Raw genomic sequence first — 26,184 nt, 5'->3', positions numbered from 1 at the left:
AAAACAGTGACGGTCAGGAAGTATCATGCAGAGACAAAAAAAAAAAAGACTTTATATTTTAAAAATCCTGAGTTAAACAACATTGACGGTCACACATTGTCGTATGACGTCATACCACGATAGCCGAGGCTGCATTGTCGGTGAGCTTTTGTTTTCCCCCAAGGAGAGTCTGTGCATAGAGAGAGAGTCAGGCAGTGGAGTCAGAATCACTCTGCAGCCAAAAGTCATAAATCTAATTTTTGGAGATCAGGTGAAACATGCAGGTGGTAAATGTTTCCGTCATTTCACTGCTGGAAGATCAGCCACTTCATGAATGTCTTTTTTCCACTTTTCAGGCACTTGAATCACCCGAAGCAAGAGATCCAGATAAACTTCAACCACATTGTCACCTCCATCCAGAGCTGCTGATGACCATCTTGAGCATTAACTTCATGGATGGTGATAAAGATACTCCAAACGCTTCCTGCACTTCTTATTCACAACTCCCTCTTGCTTTAGATCTGCTCCACCTCCTGCTCAGCCCCCATTAGATGTTTTCCGCATCTCCATGAGGTACCTCCCTGATGCTTTCATGGGCTGTGCGACGGGTCGCTGGGCGCTGCCGAAAGCTCCGTCCAGATGCAATGAGGTCGGCGTAGCCGCGGGAGTGAGAGAAGGCGTAGGCGGAGCGACGGGAACGCCGGCCTCTCTGGAAGGCTGACGGCTTTTTCTTCTCCTCCTCCATCAACTCCATCTCGTACTTCTTCCTGTTCTTCTGGACCTGGAGGATGTTGGCACATGAGCAGGTTAACAATTACAGGAATGTAATTTTAAATTAGTCATGCAGTTTGTACAGTACTTGATAGTACTAAATCTTGGGGGCCAAATCTGCACTTTTCCTGATTTAAAAAAAAATTTTTTTTTGATCCATGAAGGTCTCACCTTGTCTCCAACGGAGGGCCAAATGGTTTTATGGAGGAACTGAATGCAGATGACAGGCAGCAGGCTGATGCCTACTGTCAGAATGATGGTTAACCACAGGTAGGGCTGACGCAGAGCATTGGATGCCGCACCTGCAAACAGACAACACATTTTCAGTGATGATTTAATATACATCTCTATTATTTATTCATTCTCTTCTATATTTCACACAATTTGAAGATGATAAAAATCTGATTCAAACCTTGAGTAGATTTACCATTGAAAACAGGCTCATTGAATCAATACAACTCACAACGTCCATTAATAAGAGCTGGAGAACGGAGGTTCTGATTAATGTGAGTTGGATCTTGGTACAGATACAGACTCAGATTTTCATTTTCTTTATATTGTAAGTTGATGATGAACCACGAGTCCTGCAGTTGGGTCAGGATATTGTTGTTTAATGTGGGATGTCTCGCTCCCATCTTGAACAGAATGTCAAACTGGAATTTTAGGTTTTTGAAATCCTTGCTAGATCAAACTTTTTTGGAGGTGGGAAGAAGCCAGAGAACCCACGCAGACACAAAGAGAACACACAAACTCCATATAGAATGGAATGGATTCTAGAGCCTTCCAGCTTTTAGGCAAAAGTGATACCCATTGCCCCATTGTCTAGGTCATGTGGTACAATTGCAGAATCAAAACTTATGAGAATAAAAATGTGCAAATGTTGTATTCTGATACTCAAATTTGTGTCATGGAGACATAAAGGCCTCCAATGATGTGAATGGTTGGTGACTGACCTGTGAAGGTGAAAATGGAGGAGGAGATGACGTGGATGCCAGCGCTGTGAATGTCAAACATGATACCAAAGTAGATGGCAATGCTGCCCAGTACAGCAAAGCAGTTGACAAATGTCCAGTAGGAGGTATCCAAAGAGATCTGAACAACAGGAAGTGGAAGTATTTGTAAATAAGTGGTTTTAAGGTTAGAAAAACCTTCATCTTCATCAGCTTCCTATTATGTTCTCAGAATGGCATTCTGCTGACCTGCAGGTTGACGGTGAAGATGAGCGACGAGGCGGTGACGACGGCAAACGACTGGTAATCCGAGGGGGCTTCTCCATCCTGGCCCATGGTTTGAAGGAAGGCTCCGTAGGGAATGAAGAAAATTATTAGGGAGACGAAGATTCCATGGAACAAGCTGATGAAGAAGTTCTTGTAATTGAACAGCGCCCCTTGCTGGCCAGGCAGATAGAGCTTGGGGAATTTCAAGCTTAGTTTGTCGTTCACGTCCTGGAGGAGGAAGCAGACGGCTTGGTTCACAAATACTGGATGGCTTTTGTGTTTCTAAGTCTTAGCTTAACTACTACTCAACATCAACTACTCATAATTTCCACAACTGTTTCCTGTACAACATGACAAACTGGTTTTTACCTGATCAAGAAGTCCGACCAGTAGAACTGGTAAGCTGCTGTAACAGAGGTTGTATAACGTGATGAATAAGTCCTCGTAGGCGATCTGCAGACGACAAATATTAGTGAGTGGCAGCAAGAACAACAATAGTAGCTGCGACAACACAAAGATGATTACTCTAAGACAAAAAATGTCATGAGCAAATTTAGAAATGCAATAAAATGAAAATTCTATACTATACATCCTACATCCTTAGCTGCCACACAGCTGCTTGTGGACAGTCAGATGGGATGTGATCCATCCTGGGGCATGGACATAATGTAGATGAAGTGTACGCAGAATTCCAGAGCATTTTTCATGACTCAAAATCTACCTGCTAGCTGAAATTCACTGCACACCGAGTATGTTCTTATAGTACGTCTATAATATTAGTATGTACTTCTAAGCCAAACCCAGAGGATGTTGTTGAAACCACTTCGAAAAATAAGGAGACTTTAAATTAAGATTTTTCCAGCTAATTATTGTGTTGCTGCAGGAAAATCTAAAATGTGTGGGATGACATAAGGTGCTGCTGACCTGTGCAGAGTATCCGCTGAAGAAGGAGTACCAGAAGTGGATCAATGTGAAGGCGAAGTTCTTGAAGAAGAAGAAACGCAGGAACTTGCACATCCGGATGTAAGACCAACGTCCATGCACCAGCAGGAGGCGCTCCAGGTAACGGAACTGAGCAAAGGCGTAGTCGCTGGACATCACCGCCTGCATCCCCTCCTGACCACTGATACCGACGCCGATGTCTGCAGCTGGAGGGACAGAGATCAGGTTTGAAATGAACCCACAACATTCCCCAGGTGTCCTTTAACGCCAGCACAGAACCTGTGTCCTTACTCTTGATCATGTTGACGTCGTTGGCTCCGTCTCCAATGGACAGCGTGATTGCCTTCTTGTACTTCTTCACCAAACTCACCACGTTGGCCTTCTGCTTCGGTGTGACGCGGCAGCAAATGACCGCCTCGCACTCGCAGGCCATGTTCACAAAGTCGATCTGGGAGTGTGGAATCGTGTCAACTGCTATCTGCTCAACTCAATCCTATTTAGCTTTTACCGTCTTTTACAATCCTTGATTTTGTGGTACCTGTCTCATCTCCTTCTCATAGTCGTCCATCGGCTGTCCATCCTGAGGATTGGCTGGGGGTGGTCTCCTTCCCAGACGGCGGAGACGAAGACGACGTCGCTTCTTCTTCTTTTCGTATAGAATCTCATTCTGAGAAAATGATCATCAAAATCTTTTTTTTTAAATTAAATCCATCCATTGACTGGTTTCAGTCTAAATAGCGTGTAAAGACCATAACTACTCTAATCAGTCACCCTCTGAAGGTCTAGAATGAAACCCACCAGCCATCCTCCAGTAATGATGAGTGCGTTTTTGCCCGACTGAGTGAAGAAAGGTTCCACAGGAGTCTTTTTGCCGTGATGAAGCTCTGGAGGCTGGTGTCTCCTCTGAGTCTGACGAATACTCAGCTTCTCACTGGAGACACAAACAGACAAATGGTTACACAACACCTGTAATAGAACCTCATCCTTATACAAAACCAGGGGAGTAGAAGAACACTTTGATTTACATTTTTGGTTGACATATTTTTTTAAAAGGTCTAGATTGTATTATTATTGTAGATTGTGGTGCTTTAATAAACTCACTTGACATCTTCTCCGTAGTGTATCTGCATGTCATCGGTCAACAGAGAACAAGAATATCCAATGTTCTCTGCCGTTTCTGGGATAAATATACAACACATTAAAGGTTACAGGGGAAAAGATGGTACTGTTTAATCCTGTTTCAAAAATCAGTTATATCTGTGACGTCATATTTATGGGCCCGTGTGTTGTGACAAAACACTATTGGATAAAATTTGACTCAATACTGCCACCATATGGTTTGGCATGCTTATAGCAGTCTTCGAAAACGCACTGCTGCCTTTACGTGTGGACGGAGATCTTTTTTTAAACGCTGTCGTGTGGACGCGAATCCTTTGATGCGTTTTTAAAAAGTTCCCGTTTTTTTAAAAATCCGTCATTGTGTGGACAGGGCCTAAATCTGTGAAGAGGTAGCTGCTAAATTCTAAACTTCATTTCCATATTATCCACTAAACAGCATTAACAGCAGAAAGTTTTCCCATCAATTCCAAATGTTTTCAGTATTATTTCTAAAACCTGACATCAATTTTCTGTTTGCTCTAATTTACAAATATAATTTGTACTATTGATTTTACACCATGAGGACATTACAGGCCCAGGAACACTACAACTCTTCCCCAGAGTCTCATGTGGTGGTACCTTTCTTATCTCCAGTAAGGACCCAAATCTTGATCTCGGCCTTGGCCAGTGTGGCGATGGTGCTCGGTACTCCATCCTGCAGTTTGTCTTCGATGGCTGTCGCCCCTATCAGCTGGATGGAAAGACACAACCGATTAGATATGGCTGATTGGTAATGATTTTAGCTGTCACTGATATTCAGGAAAGAGTAAGTAAAACAATATCAATGCAGCAGTCCTTTAAATAAATATAACACTACTTTACATGAAAAAAGAAAAACAAATAAATGTAACCACGTAACTAAAAACCCTCTTTTGCACTGGTGTTGTGAATGATTCTATTTCAAGATACCAAGTTTTTGATATTCATGACCTGTAAACAATAATTAACAAAATTAAAACTTCTCCACGACTTTCTAATTTTGTCTAGCTGAACCTGTAGTTTCAGAGTTTAGGTGCTAGTTTCACATTTCTGGTTGGGTGACCTAAAAAGTCAGTAGCTCTAAAGTAGTCAGTAGCTCTATTTTAGAGTCAGTAGCTCTAAAATGTAGACAGGAGCTAACACTGAAATGTTTTACAAATGATTAAAAGAATCTTTAAAGCAATTCTTAACTTAACAAGTGGGATCTTTTATTATTCGCAGTTCAGAACCCGGCTGCTGTACTTTGGACCAGTTGAGGTCACGTCAGCAACGAGATTATGCAGAAATCAAGATGGGGGGGGGGGGTTTACATCATTAATGATGTGTTCAGGAACAGGAGCTGACAATGACTGTCTTTTTTTTTCTTTTTTTGCTGAAACTTAACTAAAACTTAACAAAATGTTTTGATTTCAGTTGAGGGTGAAATATGATGCCAAAATTCAGGGCACATGGTCTGAAATAGGATGTAAGTAGGGCCCTACGCTTAATGTTTTTGTGGTACTTTATGAGCTACTTCAGCAGCTCTTTGAATTGAGTTACAAAAAGTTATATATTACAGACGTGAAGCAGCTTCTAGGTTACTGTAATTATCTTTCTTTACATAAACTTATAGTTTGTGCATGATTGCACAATGAACCAAAACCAAACCAGTGATTGTCAGTTTATCAAATACAAGAAGACAGGAACAAGGATTTCCCCCGAGTCGCATGATATTACACTGTAGAAGATGAAGATATGTTTTTCCATAGAAAGAAAAAACATTTTTCACAAATACAGCACAACCCACTGTCAGGTTTATTGCTAGTCAATCTAAACAAAAAACAATGAAAATATTCATGTGTGTTCTCCACCCACCATCAGGTTCTTCTCGATCAGCTCATAAACATCGTCAAGGGCAGCGTCCCTGTTGGCCACGGCTAGCTGGGCCTCTTTGTGTGTCCTGGACCAGGCTGCATATTCATCCGCACTGATGTCTTTGTAACACAAGCACAACGTCCGCAACGTCTCATTGGCAAATTCCTGAAGGGGCCAAAAACACAGACGATATTTCCCGTAACAGCACCAGGGGAAAAAAAAGCTACACAATTACACAATAATTTCCACAAAGAGCGTAACTGTTGTGCGAAGCATGAACAACAGTCACATGCAGGTCAAAAGAGAATGAAGCCACACAAACTCACATCCAGAGCCTTCTGGCTCGTGTCTTTGTGTCTGGAGTTGGGTGAAAGACGCTCATAGATGACGGTGTCCGCTCCTTTACAGTAGAGACGAATACGACCGTCAGGAAACCTCACTGAAGGAGACAGAGACACAGTCGACCATCAGCAGTGTGATAGTCATTGTTGAGCATGTCTATGGCCCTGACTATGAATTATTTACTACTAAACATTGTGTTTCAAGGTCTAAACTAGTGCTTAATTTTAGATGTGACAAGATGTTTAGTTGATTTTGTTGTCAGCACATTTTTGAGCCATGTGACACGTCTGGGCGTTTTTTTCAGGCAGCATCGAAGTATGAAAATCAAACTTCACCTCATTTTTAACAGCAGTTTTTACGAACTTGTCCTTTAACCACCATCTGTTATTCATATCAAATATTTTTTTTTAAGTTAGGTTTTCTAAGAATCATTTATGTGAATATTACAGTAGTTAAAATGACCTAAAACACTGTTTGCATGTATGTGTGAGTCTGTGTGTTCGTACAGATGATAGACATGCGCTTGCGGTCAGAGTTGAAGTCGAGCAGCGCCAACATTTCGTAGGTCGACTCCTTGTCCATCTCCCTGATAGAGATGGTGTCCTGCGTCCGGGACAGAAACACGTAGCCAAAGTTCCTGGCTGCCGTCACCAGAGCTCCCTCATCAGGAGACGCCGCCTGGTACACCAGCTCACCTGATGGAGACATCAACCAATGACCACTTCTTGTCTGGGACAGCGTTTCCCGTTTTTCTTTACTGCACCATGCATGTCACAAACCAATCGGATTGAATGATATTAATAAATTGTTTAATGAAGAAACAGTTCACACTAAAATTATTATTTTACACAATGTGAAAGACTAACTTCTGATAGAACTTGAATGGCAATGAGAATCTTGTCCATAAGTGAAAAACCTAACGTGTCCCATCTAGTTCACCATCTGAAAGACTTACATTTGTGATATAATATTTAGTCATGCAAAAGAAGTTTCATCATCTTCAGTGGTTCAGGAGGATAAGAAACTTCACTGGGCTTTTCTTTGCTTTTGGGTTAGCGAATTACTGAATTTATCATTGCAAAACTTATTTTGGGGCGCCACTGGTTGATATGTACAGCAGACAACTAGTCAGCTCTGGTGGTTTACTAGTAACATGTTAGCTCCACTCAGGACTATTTCGCTTTCCCTTACCATCCTTGTCTTCCACCATAACAGTGTGGCACAGAGACAGCAGCTTGAAGAACTCATTAACATCCTTGTCTTTCCGGGATCGAATGGTTGCAACCAGGGAATGATCCATGAACTGGAATTTTTTGTCAGCATGCCGATTCCAGCTCCAGTCCACCGGCTAACGGGAAAAAATGTCATTTTCTTCTGGGTTTCAAAAACATTTAATAATTTAATCATGCAACGTAAATGTATTTGATATTTTACCCTTCCTCTGTCCAGGACCACCCCCTCAGCAGTGGTCGGTTCACCTGTTGAGAGGAGAGCAAACACTTCTGTTGTAAATACACTTGGAAATGATTTGAGACTATAAAGTCAATTGTGTGTTATCAATCCGAAAAGTGAAAGACGTTTGATGCAAATTTTAGTTTTACTGATCAAATGAATGTAAATATAAAAATACCATCCAGTCTTGGTTTGTTTTTCTCACTTTTTGCTCCTGCTGACTTACAAGACTTTGAATGTGCTTTTTCTACATTTGAGCCGTTAGGCTGCATCATCATGAAAACATTTGCAGTTTTCCTTTACATTCTGCGCTTATCTATAAAGTAATGTCGCAATCCAGTTTCCCTGAAGGCATTATTAAAGGTTAATTTTTCATCTTTCTGATAGTAGTCCCGTCAACAGGAGTCTGTACTCACAGTTTCCCTCCCGAATCTTTCAATTGTCCTCATTGGTTATTTTGAATTCACAAGCACAGACATGGCACTAAAGCATGAATACTGCTGGATAGTCCTTGTCTATGTCTATCATACACCCACCAAAACGCCTGACCGACTGACGTTGACTGACATAAAGCAGCTCAGTACCGTAGGTGCGTCCAGCGATGGTGCACTTCTTGAACTGCATGATGTTCTGGGTCAGAGTTCCCGTCTTGTCGGAGAAGATGTACTCAATCTGACCGAGCTGCTCATTCAGGGTGGTGGTTCGCGCCTGCGCATGGAGGAACAACAGATTGGACGAGAAGTCAAGACATGACCTAATGACAATAAGGGGGTTTACTTGGAAAAAAAGGTGACAGAGGTGAACTTGTTTTTTTTATCTCATCCAGCAGAGACAATCGTGCATCATTGTGAATGAAATGCACTAAATTACATCCAATATAACATTAATCAAGATCTGCTGTGTGTTATATTACTGTATGGAATGAGAATCTTTAGGTATTTCTCTTCCCTTAACAATACAATACTGTATAGTCATTTGTGCAGTTTTTCAATAGACATTGAAATAACATTAACATGTCATTAACATGTCAATGTTTAGTAATTATATTTAAAAGCAAGCATTCTATGAAATAAAAGTTGTAAAACTTCTCTATATTTATGGACCCCACTAACAATACTGCAATATGCAATGTGCAATTTCCTCCGGGATTAATACAGTATATATCGATCTATCTATCTATACGAACAATTAAAAGGAGCTCTTCCTAAATCAATGATATATTATTATATATAATTATAATGCATAGCTAATCTAATTTCTCAGAGTGTAAAATATCAAAACTAGTGATTTGTATTTTGAGAAACAGATTCCACACAAAATTCCATTTCCATGAGACAGTGTTTTCCTAAAGCTGATCAATATTTAAAAACCCAGCCCAGATGCTCCCACCACCATGTTTTAATTTTATTATATTGCTGTGACATGAACAAGAAATAATATATAAACAGTTGTGTAATGACCCTGATTGACACCAAATAATATGTAGTGATTAATGCATGATTACACTAAACCTCATACTCAAGATCTCCCCCTAACCACAAATAACAGTTCAAATGTTCAATAGAATTGAAGATTTCCTAAGAAAAACTTTCATGTGCACTTAGATCATGATTTTCTCTGGATCCTTCTCTTCCCTAGAAAAGACCTCTTTAATGTCAAAAATGTCTAATCCTGACTTAGGTACCTTCGCTGGTGTGTCTTTCTCCGGGAAATACATCTGCAGGTCCCAGTTGATGAATTTACTCTGACCCAGTCGAATCACCTCCACGCTGGACAAAGTAGACAAATTACTTTATTTCCTCAAGCCCAAACTGTTCCGTGAGGAACATTCACAGGGTTTGAATCTACAACCAGTCAAATGAAGCAAAGCAATACTTATTATGTCTCCCAGGATATTTGCAATATAGCCTTTTATTTTCTTCATCATTTTATTTCTTTATGCAGTTATTTGACCTGACTGACCTGACATATAGAGAAATGGGCACCATGGTATTGAGGACAATGATGTAACCCCAGAAGCTGAGGAACCCTCTGTAGGCGGCATTCTGGTCCAAACCATCGAACAGGTACCAGGCCTTGGAACCAATGTCCTCGTACCAGAAGCTGTGACCGATGGCCAGACCTGCTGCCATCAGGATCAGCAGTGCAAAAATCTACCAGGAAGAAGAGACCAAACAGTTCTACAGTGGGTGACGGATAAGAAACACAGCGGATATTAACAGGTCATCTACCAACCTGCTTTACTTAGATATTGATAATTAGTAAATAAGAAGACATAACCGATAATTGAACATATGTGCATAATGTTTAGGGGAAAGCTATTGCTGATGTTTAATTACAGTATTTATAAAAGGTTCCTGGTCGTCATTTGATGGTGACTAATCTACAGATTAATCTTCTGCTTTCTCTCACTCTGCTATTTAGCTTTCTTTTTATTTTAAAGTTGTGCTTTCATTGTTGTCCTACATATTGCTGTGGCCGCTCAATATTTGGATCATATTTTCTACTCCCTTGGAGACACATCTTATTTAGATTTTTCCCAAATAAGAAATTTCTGACTTTCCATTCAAGAACAGTATTTCAATACTAATTAGATTCACTTAGAACTTCTTTGGCATTTTTTGTCTTAATCTACTCTGCCACTCCAACATTTAAGGAGGTTAAAAATTGTTGTTTTTAACCCACATTCTATTAATCAGCGTCATATACTGTATTACTGAAATTTGTGTGGAGATTTGGTGAGGTGTCCACAGGAGGATATATGAATTAAAGGCAAAGAAAACTATTGCAAGAAAAGCAAAAGTGGAGAAAAAAAACTATTAGGTCTTTCTGTATTTCTAAAACTTTTTAAATGACTACCAGGCTTTAGCATTTTGAAAATAAACTAATTTTACTCATTTTTCTTTTTACTTAAACAGCTATGACGTCATTATTAATAAAATCATTAATTAACAGTTTGTTTAGTTTTTATATTGTACTATTGGCAAAACTCAATCGTTGCGTAGGCTTCTACCGTATATTCTGTTATTACTTTTGGGATGCATAAACGTCATGTTGGGATGCACAAATTTTTCTTGAGGCAAAATCTCAGTTTGATTACTTTCATTTCTAGCTACTTTGAAAGCTCAGATTAATATCAGTACAATCTGAATCAAATCTCATTACACGAGTAAAAACGTAAAAAGACTTGTACACTTATTTACACGTGACTTATACTCACTGTGTAGACCATGTAGTTCATCAGCTCATCAATTTTGGTCCTCTTGAATCTCGTCTTCCCACCATTCCTCATGATTTTTGTGTCTGCTCCTACAGCAACATGCATCAAAACATTTATTATACCACTTATAATATCATTAATTAGTTATTATCATTAGTAAATTTGGTAAATATGACAAGTTAATGCTTAATAAGACTCCAACCAAAGCTTATGGTGACTAAGCAAATCATCTCATCACATTCATCTTTAATCAGTTACCAAAGTTCAGTAACCCCCATTACTCAAGATTAATGTGTTCCAGGACCACCCATGAAAAACGAAAATTTGTATTATAGTGACAAAATATTTTATTATTTACGTATAATTCAAACGTTTATGAATCCTCCTCATGCCGATACTAAACCACCTTAGAAGTTGCAGCACGTTCGGGAGCCATTGCAATGGTTTCACAAAGAGACAATTCCACTTCACAAAGCAAAAGAAAACTTGCAGGAGGAACCGTGAGTCTCGCAACGCAGTGCACAGGGATGTTGTCAGCCAATAGCATGCACGTACGATGTCACGTGACCAAAGCTCATGGGAGACACTCCTCGCCTCTCGTTCTCTCCCTTGTGCTCGATGAGATGAAACTTGCATCTCATCGAGGACAATATATAATATATATAATTTTAAAAATCCGCAATGTAGTGAAGCAGCGCATCTTGAAGCGTAAATAAGTGAGGGATTTACTGTCCTTCAACCTGTTTAATATTTTTTCTCCATCACAGTCAGGTTTCAGAACCATGATTTACTCTGGATTAGTGTTTAACGTCTTCCAAATTCCCTAATTTTGAATGAATACAGTAAACATCAACTTGTATATTAGTGTACCACATCACCAATTTACAGAAAAAAAGAGCAACATCTGCACAACAGATGCTGCCCCATGTATCTTCACTGCAGAGATGGTGCTAATCAAGCACACACAATAGGTTCGCTGTACTGTTACATCTGCAGTAACATCATGTGTAGCTGTGATGCAGGTGAGAGCTGGTACCTGCAAAGATGACCAGGCCATGACAGTGCATCGTGTTCCTGATCTTACATCCTCTCAGCAGCATGTTGTCCAGATCCAGAGGATAGAGTTCTCTCTGCCAGTCCATTATCCCTATGAATTTGTCCAGGCGGTTGTTTGGCTCCTCACACTGGATCAGAGCTTTGGAAGAGACCAGAGGACATATGATGGGGAGTTAAGACCGTTAAATTAGAACTCCAAGTAGCAATGGTCAGAAAAGTCTGTTGACATATTTTGCCTTGAATCTAAATTTTAAAAAACTTTTCCCATGCAATTTTACTTGTATATGTAAGCTGTTCTTACCATTAAACGCAGCCAGTTGATGTTCCTCCTGCAGCCTCTCATCCGTCACTCTCAGACCCAACTTAAACTTCAGGTTAGTCTCTCTTCAGAAGGGAAATAAGACATAACAGAAGTACAAAATAGACCCATTAGAGGCAGCAGTGTTTGATATCAAGGTGTTTCACACCTAACCACGGAATGCGTGTTCCCACTTGTCACATGACCAAGTTTAGCAGAGGGCAGTTAGGTCCAGGCAAAAGCTCTTTAGATGTTTAGTCTCCTGCTATCAGGAAATTATTGACTGAACACTTGACAAAGAGACAGATTACACAAAAACTTATCAGAGCAAAGAGAGCTGTGCCAAATGTCCCGCCACAAATAAAATACAGCCTATTACTCAACTTCAATATCACAATCAATATATTACAAGATGAATTTAAGCGAGTTCTGAGATGAGAGAAATATCAGCGGTTGCAAAAGGTCTAGAGGAATATTACCCGTCAAGCTCTGCTGTTTCTACGTAAACCAGGCTGTTTGGGTTGGAGCTGGATAACAGCAGGATGTCAGCCTGAAAAAAAAAAAATCATGCAAATATCAAAAATATGAAAATCAGTAATCACTCGCTTATTCGCACAGCTTCACTACATCGTAGATTTTTTTAGTAGTTGGTCACATTACTTTTCTTTGCTCCCATCTCAACCTGTTTGACGTGTTTCAGCCATCAAATCCAGAATAATTTGGTGAGGTCAAACGTTTACTAAAGTTGTCTTCGGGTATTTGTTCAAACAAAATAAGCATGTTATCTTCCTGTTAAATTTCCTTTACACAGCTTCCCTTTTTCAAGACAGGCTTGTACAATAATTAGTCATGTAGCTGAACTACGTCCAAACAGCCATCAACATCAAGTGAGTGTCCTGAAATGTAGTAAGACAGCGAGTGATGCATTTAATATAGAATATAAAATAATTGTAGTTTCCCCGAATATAAATTACACTTTGGATTTAGTAGTTGTAAATTTTAAACTTAATCTATATGTGCATCAGTCTTGTGGAGTTACCGGAATAAAGTCGTCTTTCTTCAGACGAACCACATCTCCAACCTGGATGTCCCTCCACTTTGACTCTTCGAACCTAAAGCACAGAGCATTAATCATTTTTTATACATGAATGCTATCACTGCTCTTTCATGAAATACCACTAAGTTGCATTTCTCTACAAAAATCGAAAAGACGTCTTGTTTAATAAACCAAAAAGAAATTTAATTCTTATAACCTGCCATCCAGCAGCACCTCACACTTCCTGTTGTTGATCTCTTTGTCCATCCTGTGACGCGCCTAGAAGGACAAACCCGTTAGAACAACTTTAGGTACAACAATTTATTTCTAATGTCAAGAAAGTCAACCATTTGTTTTAAATCACACACACACACACACACACACACACACACACACACACACACACACACACTGATAAGTGTGTGTGTGTGTATCTGCTCTGAACTTCTTAAAAAAAAAAGGTACAAATCTCCAGGCCTCCGTACACATTTCCAAATACTTATTTACAGATAAGTCAGTCACACTCATAAAAATCACATTTCTTAACATTCTATAAATCTCATCATACATACATTCAGACTGCACAAGTAGTCACAAGTAGTTAGCTTAGCTTATTTTCCATACTTACAAATCTGATTGTACACACATCCGGTCAGTTACTTGAGTTTCAATTCACAAATAAAATAGCTTTTCTCTAATGACATATGGATAACCATGAGTGTGAAGAACTGATTAAGATGCAGCCATTTGGAATCAAACAAAAACAACTTGTACTAAACAGCATCCAGTAAGCATTAAAGAGGTCAGCATTAAAATAGAGACATTTCATCACAATTAGAATATTGATTTCTATTTTCATTGGATGTCATTGGAGGGTTTCACCACCAACACTTGTTTCATAACCCAATTCCATGTTGGATTTTGTGGCAATTAAACTGTGTTTTTCTCTTGTTCAACAAAACATATATTACACAATCCAAAATGCAACTCTTATAATTCAAGGTATGTATATACTATGAACATGTGTGTAGTATAATAATTTTTTTTTAAATTTTATAAACCGATTCTTATCCCCGCAGGGAAATTAGTAATAATAATAATAATGCTGATGCTCAACCATTCAGAGGCACTCACAACCTGCAAGAGTGACATGAAGGACAGTTTCTTACCAGGTCATCATTCAAGTCTTTGACTGCAGTGATTCCCAGCACAATGACCAGAGGAATTAATGTAGTGTACCAGGCCAAAGTGGTAATTTGTGGAATACACTAAAAAGAAGCACAATTTGATAGCACTTCACCACCTCGTTGTATGCAACATAGTAAATGAGAAGACAGTTGGGTTTTTTTCCAGATATACCTGAAGGATGAGCAAAGCCAAGAAATATCGGTTAGCAGCTCTTTTAAACTGCTCAAATAGGTTCAAAGGCAGGAAGGTGATGACGTTGTACTTGTATGTCTTGATAGCATTTCCCTGCAGAACCAAAACACATCATACAGTGATGAGCATTAAGTGAGCATCCCATCCAAAAACAGATTATTACTCACTAAAACTACTTGCGTAAAGTGACCCATTGGTGTGGCCATCAAATAATGTGTTCTTTGTAACCTCCACCTCACTCACAAGCACCTCAGTTTCCTAACTAGAACAGTCACTTGTTTTTCTCCTAGAAAAAAACTCTGCTTGGGGTGACTGGTGGGAGCAAACAAAGTGACTCATTATTGAAGGACCACCTTAAGACAAAGGTCCTGACTTTGTGGTTGTACCATCTCCAGCTGGGTGACAGAACACCACCTGGTAATGACTTGGATCAGCCGTCAGGGGGAGGCTGCCAGGCTGACCTCATAAACTGAGAAGGTCGTCGTATCAGAGCGACAGAACTGCATTTCGTCATGCGTAACACCTGAACGCTGACCAGTTATTGCTCGGTTCTACAGAAAAACTAGGTTTTCATAACATGTATCCCCTTTCTCCATCAGTATCTTATTAAGACTGACGTCCAGCCATTGCTGCTACAGCTTTATTACACATGTTTGCTTTGTCCTGCTGTCTGATTTGTCCCCCTTCGTGCAGATCATGTACAATTAAAATTGAACCTACATGACAGCCCATAGTATCAAGTTTTTGATGAAAACATACTCTACTAGCCACTTGCTGCTAAAAAAAAAGTTACACTGGGTCTCAACATCAATTTACTGAGACTTCATATTTTTAAGTAGTACAGCATAATACTGCTTTTACCATATGCTTGACAAATCAAGTAAACCTGGGAGAAAATTCAAGTCTGATGCAGGTATAAATCTAGTCAAACAACCAGTTTTCATTACATTTTTTCCACCTCATCATACCATACATCAGTGCCTATTTAAAACCAGCAGAATAAAAGAGAAGATACGTCATGAGGAAGTGGATACAAATGAACCGTAAAGCAATGGTTTCCTTGTGAGTCAAATTCAGATTTAACAAAGGATTCACGCTGCTGAAATGAGACGCAGAATGTACATGTCATCATGAGGGCTTCATGAATCCATTAACTTACTTGGTGTTTACAGGTTTCAATGTGACCTGTGATTGGTCCTCTCTATCTTTTATTATCAGAAAATCAAATTGAGCTAATGAGTGTTGGAAAATACAAAAAAATAACCAACTAATACTGCCATTTGTCCAGGGTGTGTCTACCACGCTAAACTCTATATACTCAGGATTAGTTTCAACCAGGACCAATGAGGTAAGAGAACACAGAATAAAGGCATCTTCAAGTGAGTCCATTAAATACAAGCTATGTCCTCCCAGCAAATCCCTGGAGGATTCCTAATCAGAGGCCAAAACTACAACAACCAGGTCCTTTCAGTAAGGGGCAAGGCTTCTAAGCCAAAGTCCTTCAGGATGTTTCATCTGCTCACAGTCTCTCTAAAATTTAGCCCAGCTGCTGACAGCAGAAACAAAAATCGGACAAAATGACTGAACTTACAGCATATCTGCTCTTCTTGAAACACAGGAAGTGTTTTTTCTGAAATTCTGGTAAGTTGTGATAAGGTCGATCGTTGGCTTTCACCTTCCATGGCATTTCTGAAAAACAAACGTTAATAGTTTGCTTAATATAAATATAACCATATATTAGGTCATAAAGAATGTATGCCTTCGATGATGCAAAGATATTCCTTTCTTAGTCCCACAAGGGAAAATTCCAAACATCTGTACTTTCTACCTACCTTCATAGTACTTCTTTCCTAATTCAACAAATTATTTCCCAATGGAATAATCAATTCAAAACAACATGAAGACATTAGTAGGTCCTTAATAACTCACCACTGGGTCTAGCTTCATCTGCCATGGGTACAGCTCCAGGTGGCACTTCTTCTTCCTCTTCAGAGGTTGCATCCAATTCATCATCAGTTTCATCGTCACTGTATGGCATGACCTCATCGTCAGGCCCCAGGGAACCCTGGGAGTCTGCACGCCTCCGACTCATCTTAGCACTTCAGTATCTCTGAAAAATGAGTCCCAGCTCATCAATAAGAGGTTCAATGAAATTATTCATTGTTAAGAGTATTGACAGTAAAAATTGGAGTGGAGAGGAGTTGATCTCTGGTGTGATTGTCAGTTTACAGGATTTCCAATCACACCATGTGTGTGGGGATATCAATGTTCTGCTGTTTCTTTTACCTCAAATCTAACATAATTTCCATTCATTATTTTGTTTCATATGCACCAATAGATACATCAGGAGATTGTGTTTTCTTTTGTGTTAGTGTTCAATTGAGTTTAAAATCAGTCAAGTCTGGAAAGCACACAATGATGCAAAATTACAGTAATACAATATTTTGCAAAAAAGCAAACTAATTAAATAATATTGAATTCCATTTAAAATGTCAATTTTTCATTACCCATGTATAGACAGAAAATAGTAACCCTACACAGCCCTTAGGCAGGGAAATATAATTAAATAATACCTGCAATACCTGTTGCTAGTCAGTGTGCTTGTTTATTCTATGTAAGAAAATTATCAAATGATCAAAAATAATCCCACAGTGTGGCAATATAACAAGTCCCAAGTCAGGGAAAATCCCCAATTTCCTCACTACTGGTGACCACAGGTTCCAAGTTTAGGTTGGTGCTCAAAGTCAGTTTAATGTTTAATGATGTGGAACAGTCCATTAGCATAGCCAATAAGGCTCATTGGTCCTGTTCCCAAGAGCAAAGAGCTCGAGTATACTCAGACATGAATTGAGGTGAATATAAAGAGGAACAAATTACAGTCCAGGACATTAATCCCCTGAGGTCTGAATTAGAGCATTTATGACCAATTCACTCATTCATTTATCTTTGGTTTGTTTGAAACGACTTAAAACATTTACTAGATGGAATTTTATGCAACGTGCACAGTTTCCTCATAGAAACCATTGCATCTTTCTCATCTTTAAATTTACAGCAACAAACCAAAGCTAACCAACTGCAACACAACTCACTGTAAGGATCTTTGCACTGTGAGGAACTCAAAAATAACATCACATCCTGAGCAGAGCCAAAGTGTTAACACATGTTGCTTTACAGACATGTTCTATTCTGTTAAGTTTGGCTAGACTATAAAAAGCATCTGTAGGGCATTTGTTTCAGCATCTGTTTCAGCACAAAACGCATTCATTTATTTTCTCTAACTGCTTCATCCACTTGAGCGGGTCGCAGGGAGCTGGAGCCTATCCCAACTGACATGTCAACATCAAAAGTTACCATCAAGGACATTTTCTTTACTGTCATCGTGATCCTGTCAAACAAGGTGCCACACCAAAGGAATACACAAGCGGGCCTAATGTGCTGAGTCATGCCTGTATTCAACCCCTAGCTCTTTCAAAAACCTGTCCTTGCTGAAGGACTTCATGCCATTGAAATAGAGTCTTCTTGAGCCGTGAAACATAGAAAAGAAACTTTTATCTAATATGGTTGAGCTGGTTTTGGACTGAAGTCTTTTGCAGAATCAAGTTCTCCTGGTATTTTTTACTTTTTGTCATTTACTTCCATGTTTGCATTGACAACAATTTGCTCTGAGTACCAAAACCTCGCTGCTAATACAGATCAACCGATCACAGGACAAGCAGCAGCAGCAGGCCAGCGAGGAGGTAACAGAAAACCAGTTTTCTGGTGTCTGATCCACTGTGTCCTTATGCAAAACGCAAGTGGCGGGAGGGAGAAGAGCAGGGCGGGGCGGGGATCTCCGACTGGGACGGCGTGTACCGGAGTCATGGTGGCGAAACACGAGAAAGGGGAGGAGCCTGAGCTCCTCAATGAGGAGGCTTCAAGAAAACAAAACGCTTAACGAAAGACGCCGTTTCTCAACTTGTGGCCAAAACACTGAAAAGGTGGATCTGTCATTTTGTCTGTTTACGTGTGGACCTTCATCAGTTTGAGTCTCCAGATGAGACCACAATCAGTTTCAGTCTCCAAACCTGGACTTTCACCTTCTTGTGATGTGGGAAGACATTTATGAGCAACATAAATATCTACTATGGCCAGACTCTGAATGAGAATATTTCTATCCACGTAGGTGTAAACACAAGGACGTTGCATTGTGGTGTTTGCATGAACTAATAAACTAAGCACAGATACGGTAAGCAGAAGATAAATTGGAAACATCAAATATTTTTTAAAAATTCTGACATGATTTCTTTTAAAATGGTACTGCAGAGTGAAAATATGCAAAAATATCATTGTGAAAATCAGGGCGTTTTCTCTGGTTACACGTTTTCTGTTCAACTTGATTGTCAAAGAAAATGTGTTTTTAGACACTCAAGTGTTATTTACAGAAAAATTCATTTTCTTTAGATTTTGGAAGACAGGCGATTTTCAATGACAAACTGATTCACAGCCATTTCAGTGAAGAGTCTAGCGCCTGCTGTAGAGAAAGCGTTCACTGATTTTGCAGGACTTCATACAGGAAGCGTAGATGCTACCAGCAACAACTACCCTTTCCAAAGACCCACCCTCCTCTATACCGCCTCTGTTTATGTAAACTAGAATCAACCAATGGCACCGTAACACCACCCTGGTTTGTGCTTTTACAGAGCAGGCTAATAATATTTAAGAGGCTGTGAAAAAGACTGACAGTTGCTGCTGTGATGAAAAGATAAAGTATCATAAAGCTGTTTGAACACCTCGGATTCATACAATGAAAACATGAAGGAATATGCAGCGTACTGATGACAGTGTGATAGAACAGGCTTGGAGAGGGAATCTCTATTCTCATAGTAAATAGTCCCATGTTCTGTCTGTGAAAACAACAGGAGTCACAACACCACAAGTAGACACATGCCAAAAATCTAGTGGCTTCCCGAGGCATGCTTTTCACTGGGAAGGAAGTTGAATTCAAGTTTGAATTTAGAAAAGGCAAATAAAAACAAGTGAAAAACATGTTTTTAAAAATCACAGCCATGTGGTCAAGCAAATGTTTTAAGATCAGATAATATTTGAAGCAGAAACTACAAAAACATGGTGGCCAAACTAGTTCAACTACCAAACAGAACCAATAGTTTCTTAGTCTGTGGCTTAATTTTCAACAACTTCCACTTTAGATTTGCTCATTTGTTTTCAGACTGAGATCTTGACACGTCACAGGTCCGAAGCTCAGCAGAGGGGAATGTCAAGTATTTGTGTTTGTGGCTGAGCGTTACAGCCGGCGAGAACAGATAGGATCAACCCGGTTAATGACGAGTCAGGTTACCGCCGCACCTGAGGCTAAGCTGTTGGAGTCAGCGAACAAGACGAGAGGGAATAATGGCTGTCTGTTCTCGACTGCACTCGCAACTATTATAGTAATGACAACTGCACACAAACTCACTACTAGAAAGAGTTTGTTTTCTACAATTCAGGACTGACCGCTGTTTATTTCTGACCTGGAGGGATAATTCCCTGTAGACACATCACTGCCGTTTAGAACCTTTGTTACACTGATAAATTACCAGCCCAATAAAATCCTGTGTCGTGGACTTAAAAATTGCTAAACTCTAACCTGACAGAGATATTTGAGCGTCTATAATCGGATCTTCTCACCTGTACCTGAAACTACACTCCACCAACATTTCCGCCCCCCTGAGCGCTGTTGGCTTCAGGTTTATATGTGGACATCCTTCCTTTTCCTTGATGAAGGATGAAATGAAACGCAGTACACAAAAAAGGGTGTGTATTGGCATGTTTGGTAACACAATACATATTACGCCAGAAGGGTTGCATTTCAATGTGCTGCAACAGTGTAAACAGGGTTCTACAAGCTTATGTCCTTTGCTTTTACATGTGATATCTTCTTACATTTTACGTCCAAGTTAACGCAATACAACATAACAAGAGTCAATGACCGAAGATGTTTTCTACTGAACACAAAATGGACCACAGATACTAATCTTTGCATGTTAGCTGTTAATCACCAATGCATTGTTCTTAAAATCCAAATGTTGTCGCACAATAAAATATTCTAATGCTGCAGTGTATTATTATTGTGTTACAACCCATAAAATGTAATGTCATACATGCAAGGCCTCTGTGTGCCTCTGAATTATTAATTCTTAGTTTACAGTGTTTACTTTACAGGCTGGAGCAGTGATCACATCTGAACCAACTCTTTATCATCCTTCAGGATGTTTTATACATCGTCTGCATCATTGGGGGTGATGCTGTGCAGCCTCCCAGCATTCACACAGGGAGGTAGACCAGGGTTTGATGCAGACATTGTTTACATCCAAATGGAACATTATATAAAGATGGGCACTTCCTCTGACTTTAATCTAGTTTTAGTTATTTATTTAAAGCAGCAGAGGTTCTGTTCTTCCATGTGCATTCCTAACAGAAGTAATTTTTCAGTACCATCTTCAATTATTCAGGGAATACTGCATGAATCACAGTTTTAAATAATATGGATCCATCAGATTTAAATGGCCATCTGTTACACATCCAGTAATCTTAAATCACGGATACCGCACTAGGAGTTTGAGGACGAGGAGGCTTGAGTGACGTGAAGGGGAGTTTTGGTCCTGGACAGAGAGATGCTTCTCCACTGAGAAACACCGTAGCTTAAAAAATCAATTAATCTAATGGATATTTCATACCGTTTCATCAACGTTGATCATAATGTAGAAGCAGCGCGAGCACAAAAAAGTCACATCGAAGAGGCAGAGGGTCCATTTAACGAATACAATTAGCTTATGTGGTTTTACTAACCAATTAAACTAGTAGCTTTCAGAACTAATGAATAAAACACCACCTTTAAATTCACTCCACTGGCGTGTGTGTGTGTGTTTGTGTTGTCACTAAGCATCTCATGTTGTACTCACAGCTGGAGTCCATACAATGAATCTGTAAACAGACTGAAGGTCTCTAGAGACCAAGGCTGCTAATGCAATGTGACCCCCGCTGTGCCAGACCCCCCTGAGCAAGGCATTGACAGTGTCAGAGTTAAAAGGTTCAAGAGGATATGTTTTGAGTGTTCCCTGCCTGTGTTCCTGGTGGTTTCTATTCCCTTGACATCAGGACAAAGACCTCCTTCACTTTCAGAATTAGATTTTCCTCCTCCTCCATCAACAGATAGAAACACACAAACATCCTCCTGTTACTCCTATTCAAGAAACTCTGGCAAGTGGGGGAACCACAACCTCTGGTGTTCACCAAGAGCCAACCTTGGTCCTGAAGAAACATCATGTAGTAATTTATATTGACTCAACGAAAACCCCAAAACCCAACCTGGATAATGTTTGACTGCAACATCTTCATGAGGACACAAAGGCCCAAGTGGATAATTTGTGCATCAGGCCCAGATCCGTGACATTATTGTCAGACTGAGACCCACTAACAGGCATGTGACTCCAAGTTCTGTATTAATAAGTCTTCTGTGTAGCAAATTGACTTTCAAATCTATGAAGATGAGCACTTGAACACATCCTTGTTTCTTTCACGCGGGTCACGTGTGTCATACTGTAGAAGCTACTGCCACTTTCCAAGCATGCTGACATGCTAACCTCAGCTAGCTGTACTCACAGGCCGACTAATATTTTTCATTTCTTTGGCATTTCGTCCAGTGAGAAGTTTTCATTCACTTTTGCAACAGATCACCAAGGAATGCCTCCATACCAGTTTGAGTTCACAGCTGCCCTCAAAGAATCTCGTAATAAAGAAAACAGACTCATATTTACTCTAAACTTAAAATGCTTCCTTCTTTGGGTCAATGATAATCATCTTCACAGTTTCAAGGTAATCTGCCAAGTATTTAAGAGTAGTTACAAAAAAAAAAAATCATGGTGAGAGAGAAAGACGACAATGGAATGAAGGCAGCTCTTTCCGCACATTCAAAACAAGTCATCGTGGGAAACAGCCCAAACTAACCACACTGTGAAACAGTGAAATGATGCAATGTCATCTTATATAATCCATCTTTAGGTCAAATGTCATGATATAAATACCAAACCACCACAGATTTAAATATAATTTAATCCATTGTATTTAGTACAGTGGAACCTCTACTTACGAATGTCTCTACTTATGAAATTTTCTACTTACGAAACTTCTCAGCAGGAAAATATTACCTCGACTTACGAAAGGTAAAAATACAGTATGGGCTGCTACTCGCAGCTCCCACAGGTTCCTGAACGCAACATTCTCATAGCTGCTCTGCCATTGGCTATTACCAATGTGATGTGTTGTGGTCCCTGAACACATCACACTGTCTGCATGGAAAAACATCCACAAGATTTCAAACAGCTGAACGATGGTTTCGTCTTAGCTAAACCTTCCATCCAATTGCCTCTCAAGTCACAATTCATATAGTCAGACCATTCCGCTATGGAGACTAACATTTCCCTAATCAAAGGACTCAAACTTGCATGTCTCTGAGTTTGACTTTGACTACTTGTTTATGGAAAAAACATCCGGGCTGGGTGGATACCAGCGTCCAGGGGCTGAAGCGACACCAGCAGGTCCACTTGGGATGAAGATCTCTACTTTTTTCTGTGGCACTGCAGCACAGATCTGTTTTTACTGTCAGGTTTAGACTGTGAAGTTGTCTTTAAAACAAATACCATCTGACGCGAAGCAGAAAACAGCAGCTCTGGTCAATCAATTTGATCAATGGTGAGATGTTTCCACAACAGAAAAAGCTTCGGAACACCCTCTGAAAGTTTTCAAGCCACTCCTGTGGGCCAGCCCGCCTCTCCAAACATTCACAGCGTCACCTCCACACTGTTGTACTCCTGTGGTTTAAAGTAAGTTTGTTCTGTTAGGAGGGTCTAAAGAACAACAGTCAAAGCGACGAGAGCTTCGCCTGCCAAGACAAAGGACTCTGGGCGGAATGTCCCTTTAACTGAAAATGGCTTCGAGTTTAATAAAAATCTTTGACATTATTTTTGAGATGTGACTTCAAAACAACACTTCCAATTTGTGTGCACTAGTTTCATAGGAGAGATTTCTCTGTATTTTGATCATATACCAGATGAGGTTGTCGCCACCCAGTAAATCATACAAAAAAAATCTTATGTTATCCTCTGTTTTATGAGAATGAAGCTTTCAAAAGCGTTTACTTCTCAAGGATGTAGATCAGAAATTCTACCATTGACGCTGGTGGAATAAAAAAAATAAAATGTCGAGAGATGATACTAAATTTTATGTGAGTGAAATCAAAAGTTTCCCTAATTTCCCTTCAGAGCCTCTTTATGTCATTCCATCCATTCCATTGACGCAGTTCAAGGGAACTGACTGGTTTTATGAAAATCAGCTATAGAGCATTCAAATGGTTGAAAGACTCTCCTGGCTTTTTGTATTTAACGAGTGCATTTTTTTTCCTGAGTCATCGTGGTAAAAAGACGTTTGTTTGTGCAACAGAACAATCCAGCATGAAAGAAATATGGGTGGCGATTGGGAAACAGGAGGAGGAAAGCATCACTCACAGTTAACATTTTACTATAGGTGACAAATGGTTTTTTTTTAAATAACCTCACTACAGTAACACTAAAGAGGACGGGTTCCACAGTCGTGCAGAAATAATCTATCTTGTTGAAATTTTGCAATAAGAGTTGATTCAACTTTCATTGCTTTAACTATACAGGTGTTTCTAGTCTTAATTTCCCAAATGAAGGCCAAGAACACCAGGAACTGTTTTTTAGTCACTGCTCTGGTCCAATTTATCAATCCGAACAAAAAGTCAATAGAACACAATTGCGTTGAGGTTATCTCTTATTTCTCTATAATAACCCCAGAATAAATACTCACAGAAGTCACTGTGTCCACTGAGCGTGGTTACAGTGACTCCTCTGAAGACTTGACAAGAGTCTGACGGTTTTTCGTGTTAATGATTAAATTTAAATGTTTAAAACCCTTCAGGACTCTTTGACTACAAGAAATACAGAAAATGTGAGAGGAAAAAAAAATGACCTAAATTAAAGCACAATGAGCGTCATTTCACCCGTTGGTAGAACCTGATCGCGGTGGGAGGTGAGCTGCAGACGCCCAGGTGAGACGAACGCTCCTCCGCCGAAAGGTGCGCTTCATTCAGCGTCAGGATTAAACAAATAAAACACCCCCAAACTGAATGTGTGTGTTTCATTCAACTCACCCCGTGTCCTTCGTGAATTAGTAGCAGAAGGTGAGTCCACTTATTAGTCGTCGTCCCGGTGTCTATCACCGCACCATGTTTTCCTCTTCTTCCTGCTTGTCGAGGGCTCCGGCGGCGTCTCCCCGCCCTTCCTCCCCGTCCGCCCCGCACAAAAAACCGGCCGGACCGGTCCGACACGTCAAACACTCGGAACAACAAAAATAGCTCCTTTGAAACAACGCATGGTTTTCACGTAGGCCGTAGCCGCAGGTGGTCGCCAAGGTACCCTGGTCACGTGATACACAGGTGAAGGTGCAGGATTGGGTTCTTCATTGCTTGTTGTGGATGGGATGGGATGGGATGGGGGGGAGGCGCGTCCAATATACTTTTAACCAATAAAGAGGTGTTAGTTTTATGCTTTTCTCTACGTTTACTGGACGTTCCAGCTTTAAACGTGATCGGGTCCCACCCTTTTGACCTTTGTTTTCAACTAATTTTATTTGTGGCTGCTTCCATGGTAACGTGTTGTTTTCTCAGACTCCTCAGAGCACATCTCATAAGATCATCCATTACAGCTCCACCCCACTTCATATACAGTATTTCTAATGATGATAATGACTGCAGGCAGCTGCCTCCTGTGTTTTTTTGTCAGTGTGTCACACAGGTGTTTTTTCTTGACAGTGTGAACAATAGATCTCACATGGAATCTGATCTGATTCAGATTTGAGCTACATTTTTGTGTGGGCTCCTACATCATGTATCTGATTCCTGCTGATGAGTCAGCAGTGTGAACAATCACATCAGAACAACAGCTGGAAGAGACATGGCTGGAGATTTAATGGATAAATGAGAAAATGTTTCAGTCAGATCTTGTTTTCCTTCTTCCCATCAACCGTAACAGCTGACGGATAGTCACCCCAATTCTTTTTAGTAATATTGACTATGAAACCTCATCCTAGTGGTCATTTCTGTTGGTCATCAGGATAAAGACAAAAACAATAAAGTTTGAGGAAAAAAATGTCACTTTCAACTCCAGCATGAGCGTAAATGTAATCTCTGCAACATTCAACTGTTTATCCTATTTGTTTGTTGTTTATTTGCTCGCAAACAACTAGATGGATAATGGAAGGATGGAGGAAGCGTTAGGAGCAATGTTCCCTCATGTGTCTGGGCAAACACAAGCTTGCTGAGCGCAATCAGGACCACTGTGAGCAACATCAGATGTGCACGATGTGGCCACACACCAGTATCACTCTTGTTCAAACCTTTGGATCATAGCAAGATACACGGCTTATTAAAATAATAAGATTACAGCAG

At 40.0% G+C, this 26,184-nt stretch overlaps 1 protein-coding gene and 1 long non-coding RNA gene across 2 annotated transcripts; one reads left to right on the top strand and one right to left on the bottom strand.

Moving 5' to 3' along the window:
- Positions 1 to 335: 335 nt before the first annotated feature.
- Positions 336 to 25,047, bottom strand: atp8b1 (ATPase phospholipid transporting 8B1). The gene is made up of 30 exons (XM_068334637.1): positions 24,889 to 25,047; positions 16,614 to 16,794; positions 16,276 to 16,373; positions 14,664 to 14,777; positions 14,474 to 14,572; positions 13,522 to 13,583; positions 13,308 to 13,380; positions 12,748 to 12,818; positions 12,272 to 12,354; positions 11,951 to 12,109; positions 10,915 to 11,003; positions 9,657 to 9,847; positions 9,379 to 9,463; positions 8,279 to 8,402; positions 7,677 to 7,720; positions 7,434 to 7,590; positions 6,749 to 6,937; positions 6,227 to 6,339; positions 5,901 to 6,065; positions 4,647 to 4,758; positions 4,011 to 4,086; positions 3,708 to 3,840; positions 3,448 to 3,576; positions 3,201 to 3,357; positions 2,892 to 3,115; positions 2,337 to 2,420; positions 1,950 to 2,195; positions 1,704 to 1,842; positions 922 to 1,052; positions 336 to 760 (listed from the first exon to the last, which is right to left on the bottom strand). The coding sequence occupies exons 2-30, from the start codon at positions 16,774 to 16,776 to the stop codon at positions 527 to 529; spliced, it is 3,744 nt and encodes a 1,247-aa protein (XP_068190738.1). The 5' UTR covers positions 16,777 to 16,794; positions 24,889 to 25,047; the 3' UTR covers positions 336 to 526.
- LOC137608341 (uncharacterized) lies at positions 649 to 2,990 on the top strand. Its single transcript, XR_011038174.1, has 4 exons — positions 649 to 785; positions 915 to 1,020; positions 1,956 to 2,365; positions 2,851 to 2,990. It is a non-coding gene; the product is annotated as an uncharacterized lncRNA (long non-coding RNA).
- Positions 25,048 to 26,184: the final 1,137 nt, after the last annotated feature.

Source organism: Antennarius striatus, chromosome 15, assembly GCF_040054535.1.
Source record: "Antennarius striatus isolate MH-2024 chromosome 15, ASM4005453v1, whole genome shotgun sequence".
Taxonomy (NCBI): domain Eukaryota; kingdom Metazoa; phylum Chordata; class Actinopteri; order Lophiiformes; family Antennariidae; genus Antennarius; species Antennarius striatus.
Note: the sequence above shows the minus strand (reverse complement) of the source record. Positions and strands in the feature narration are given on the sequence as shown.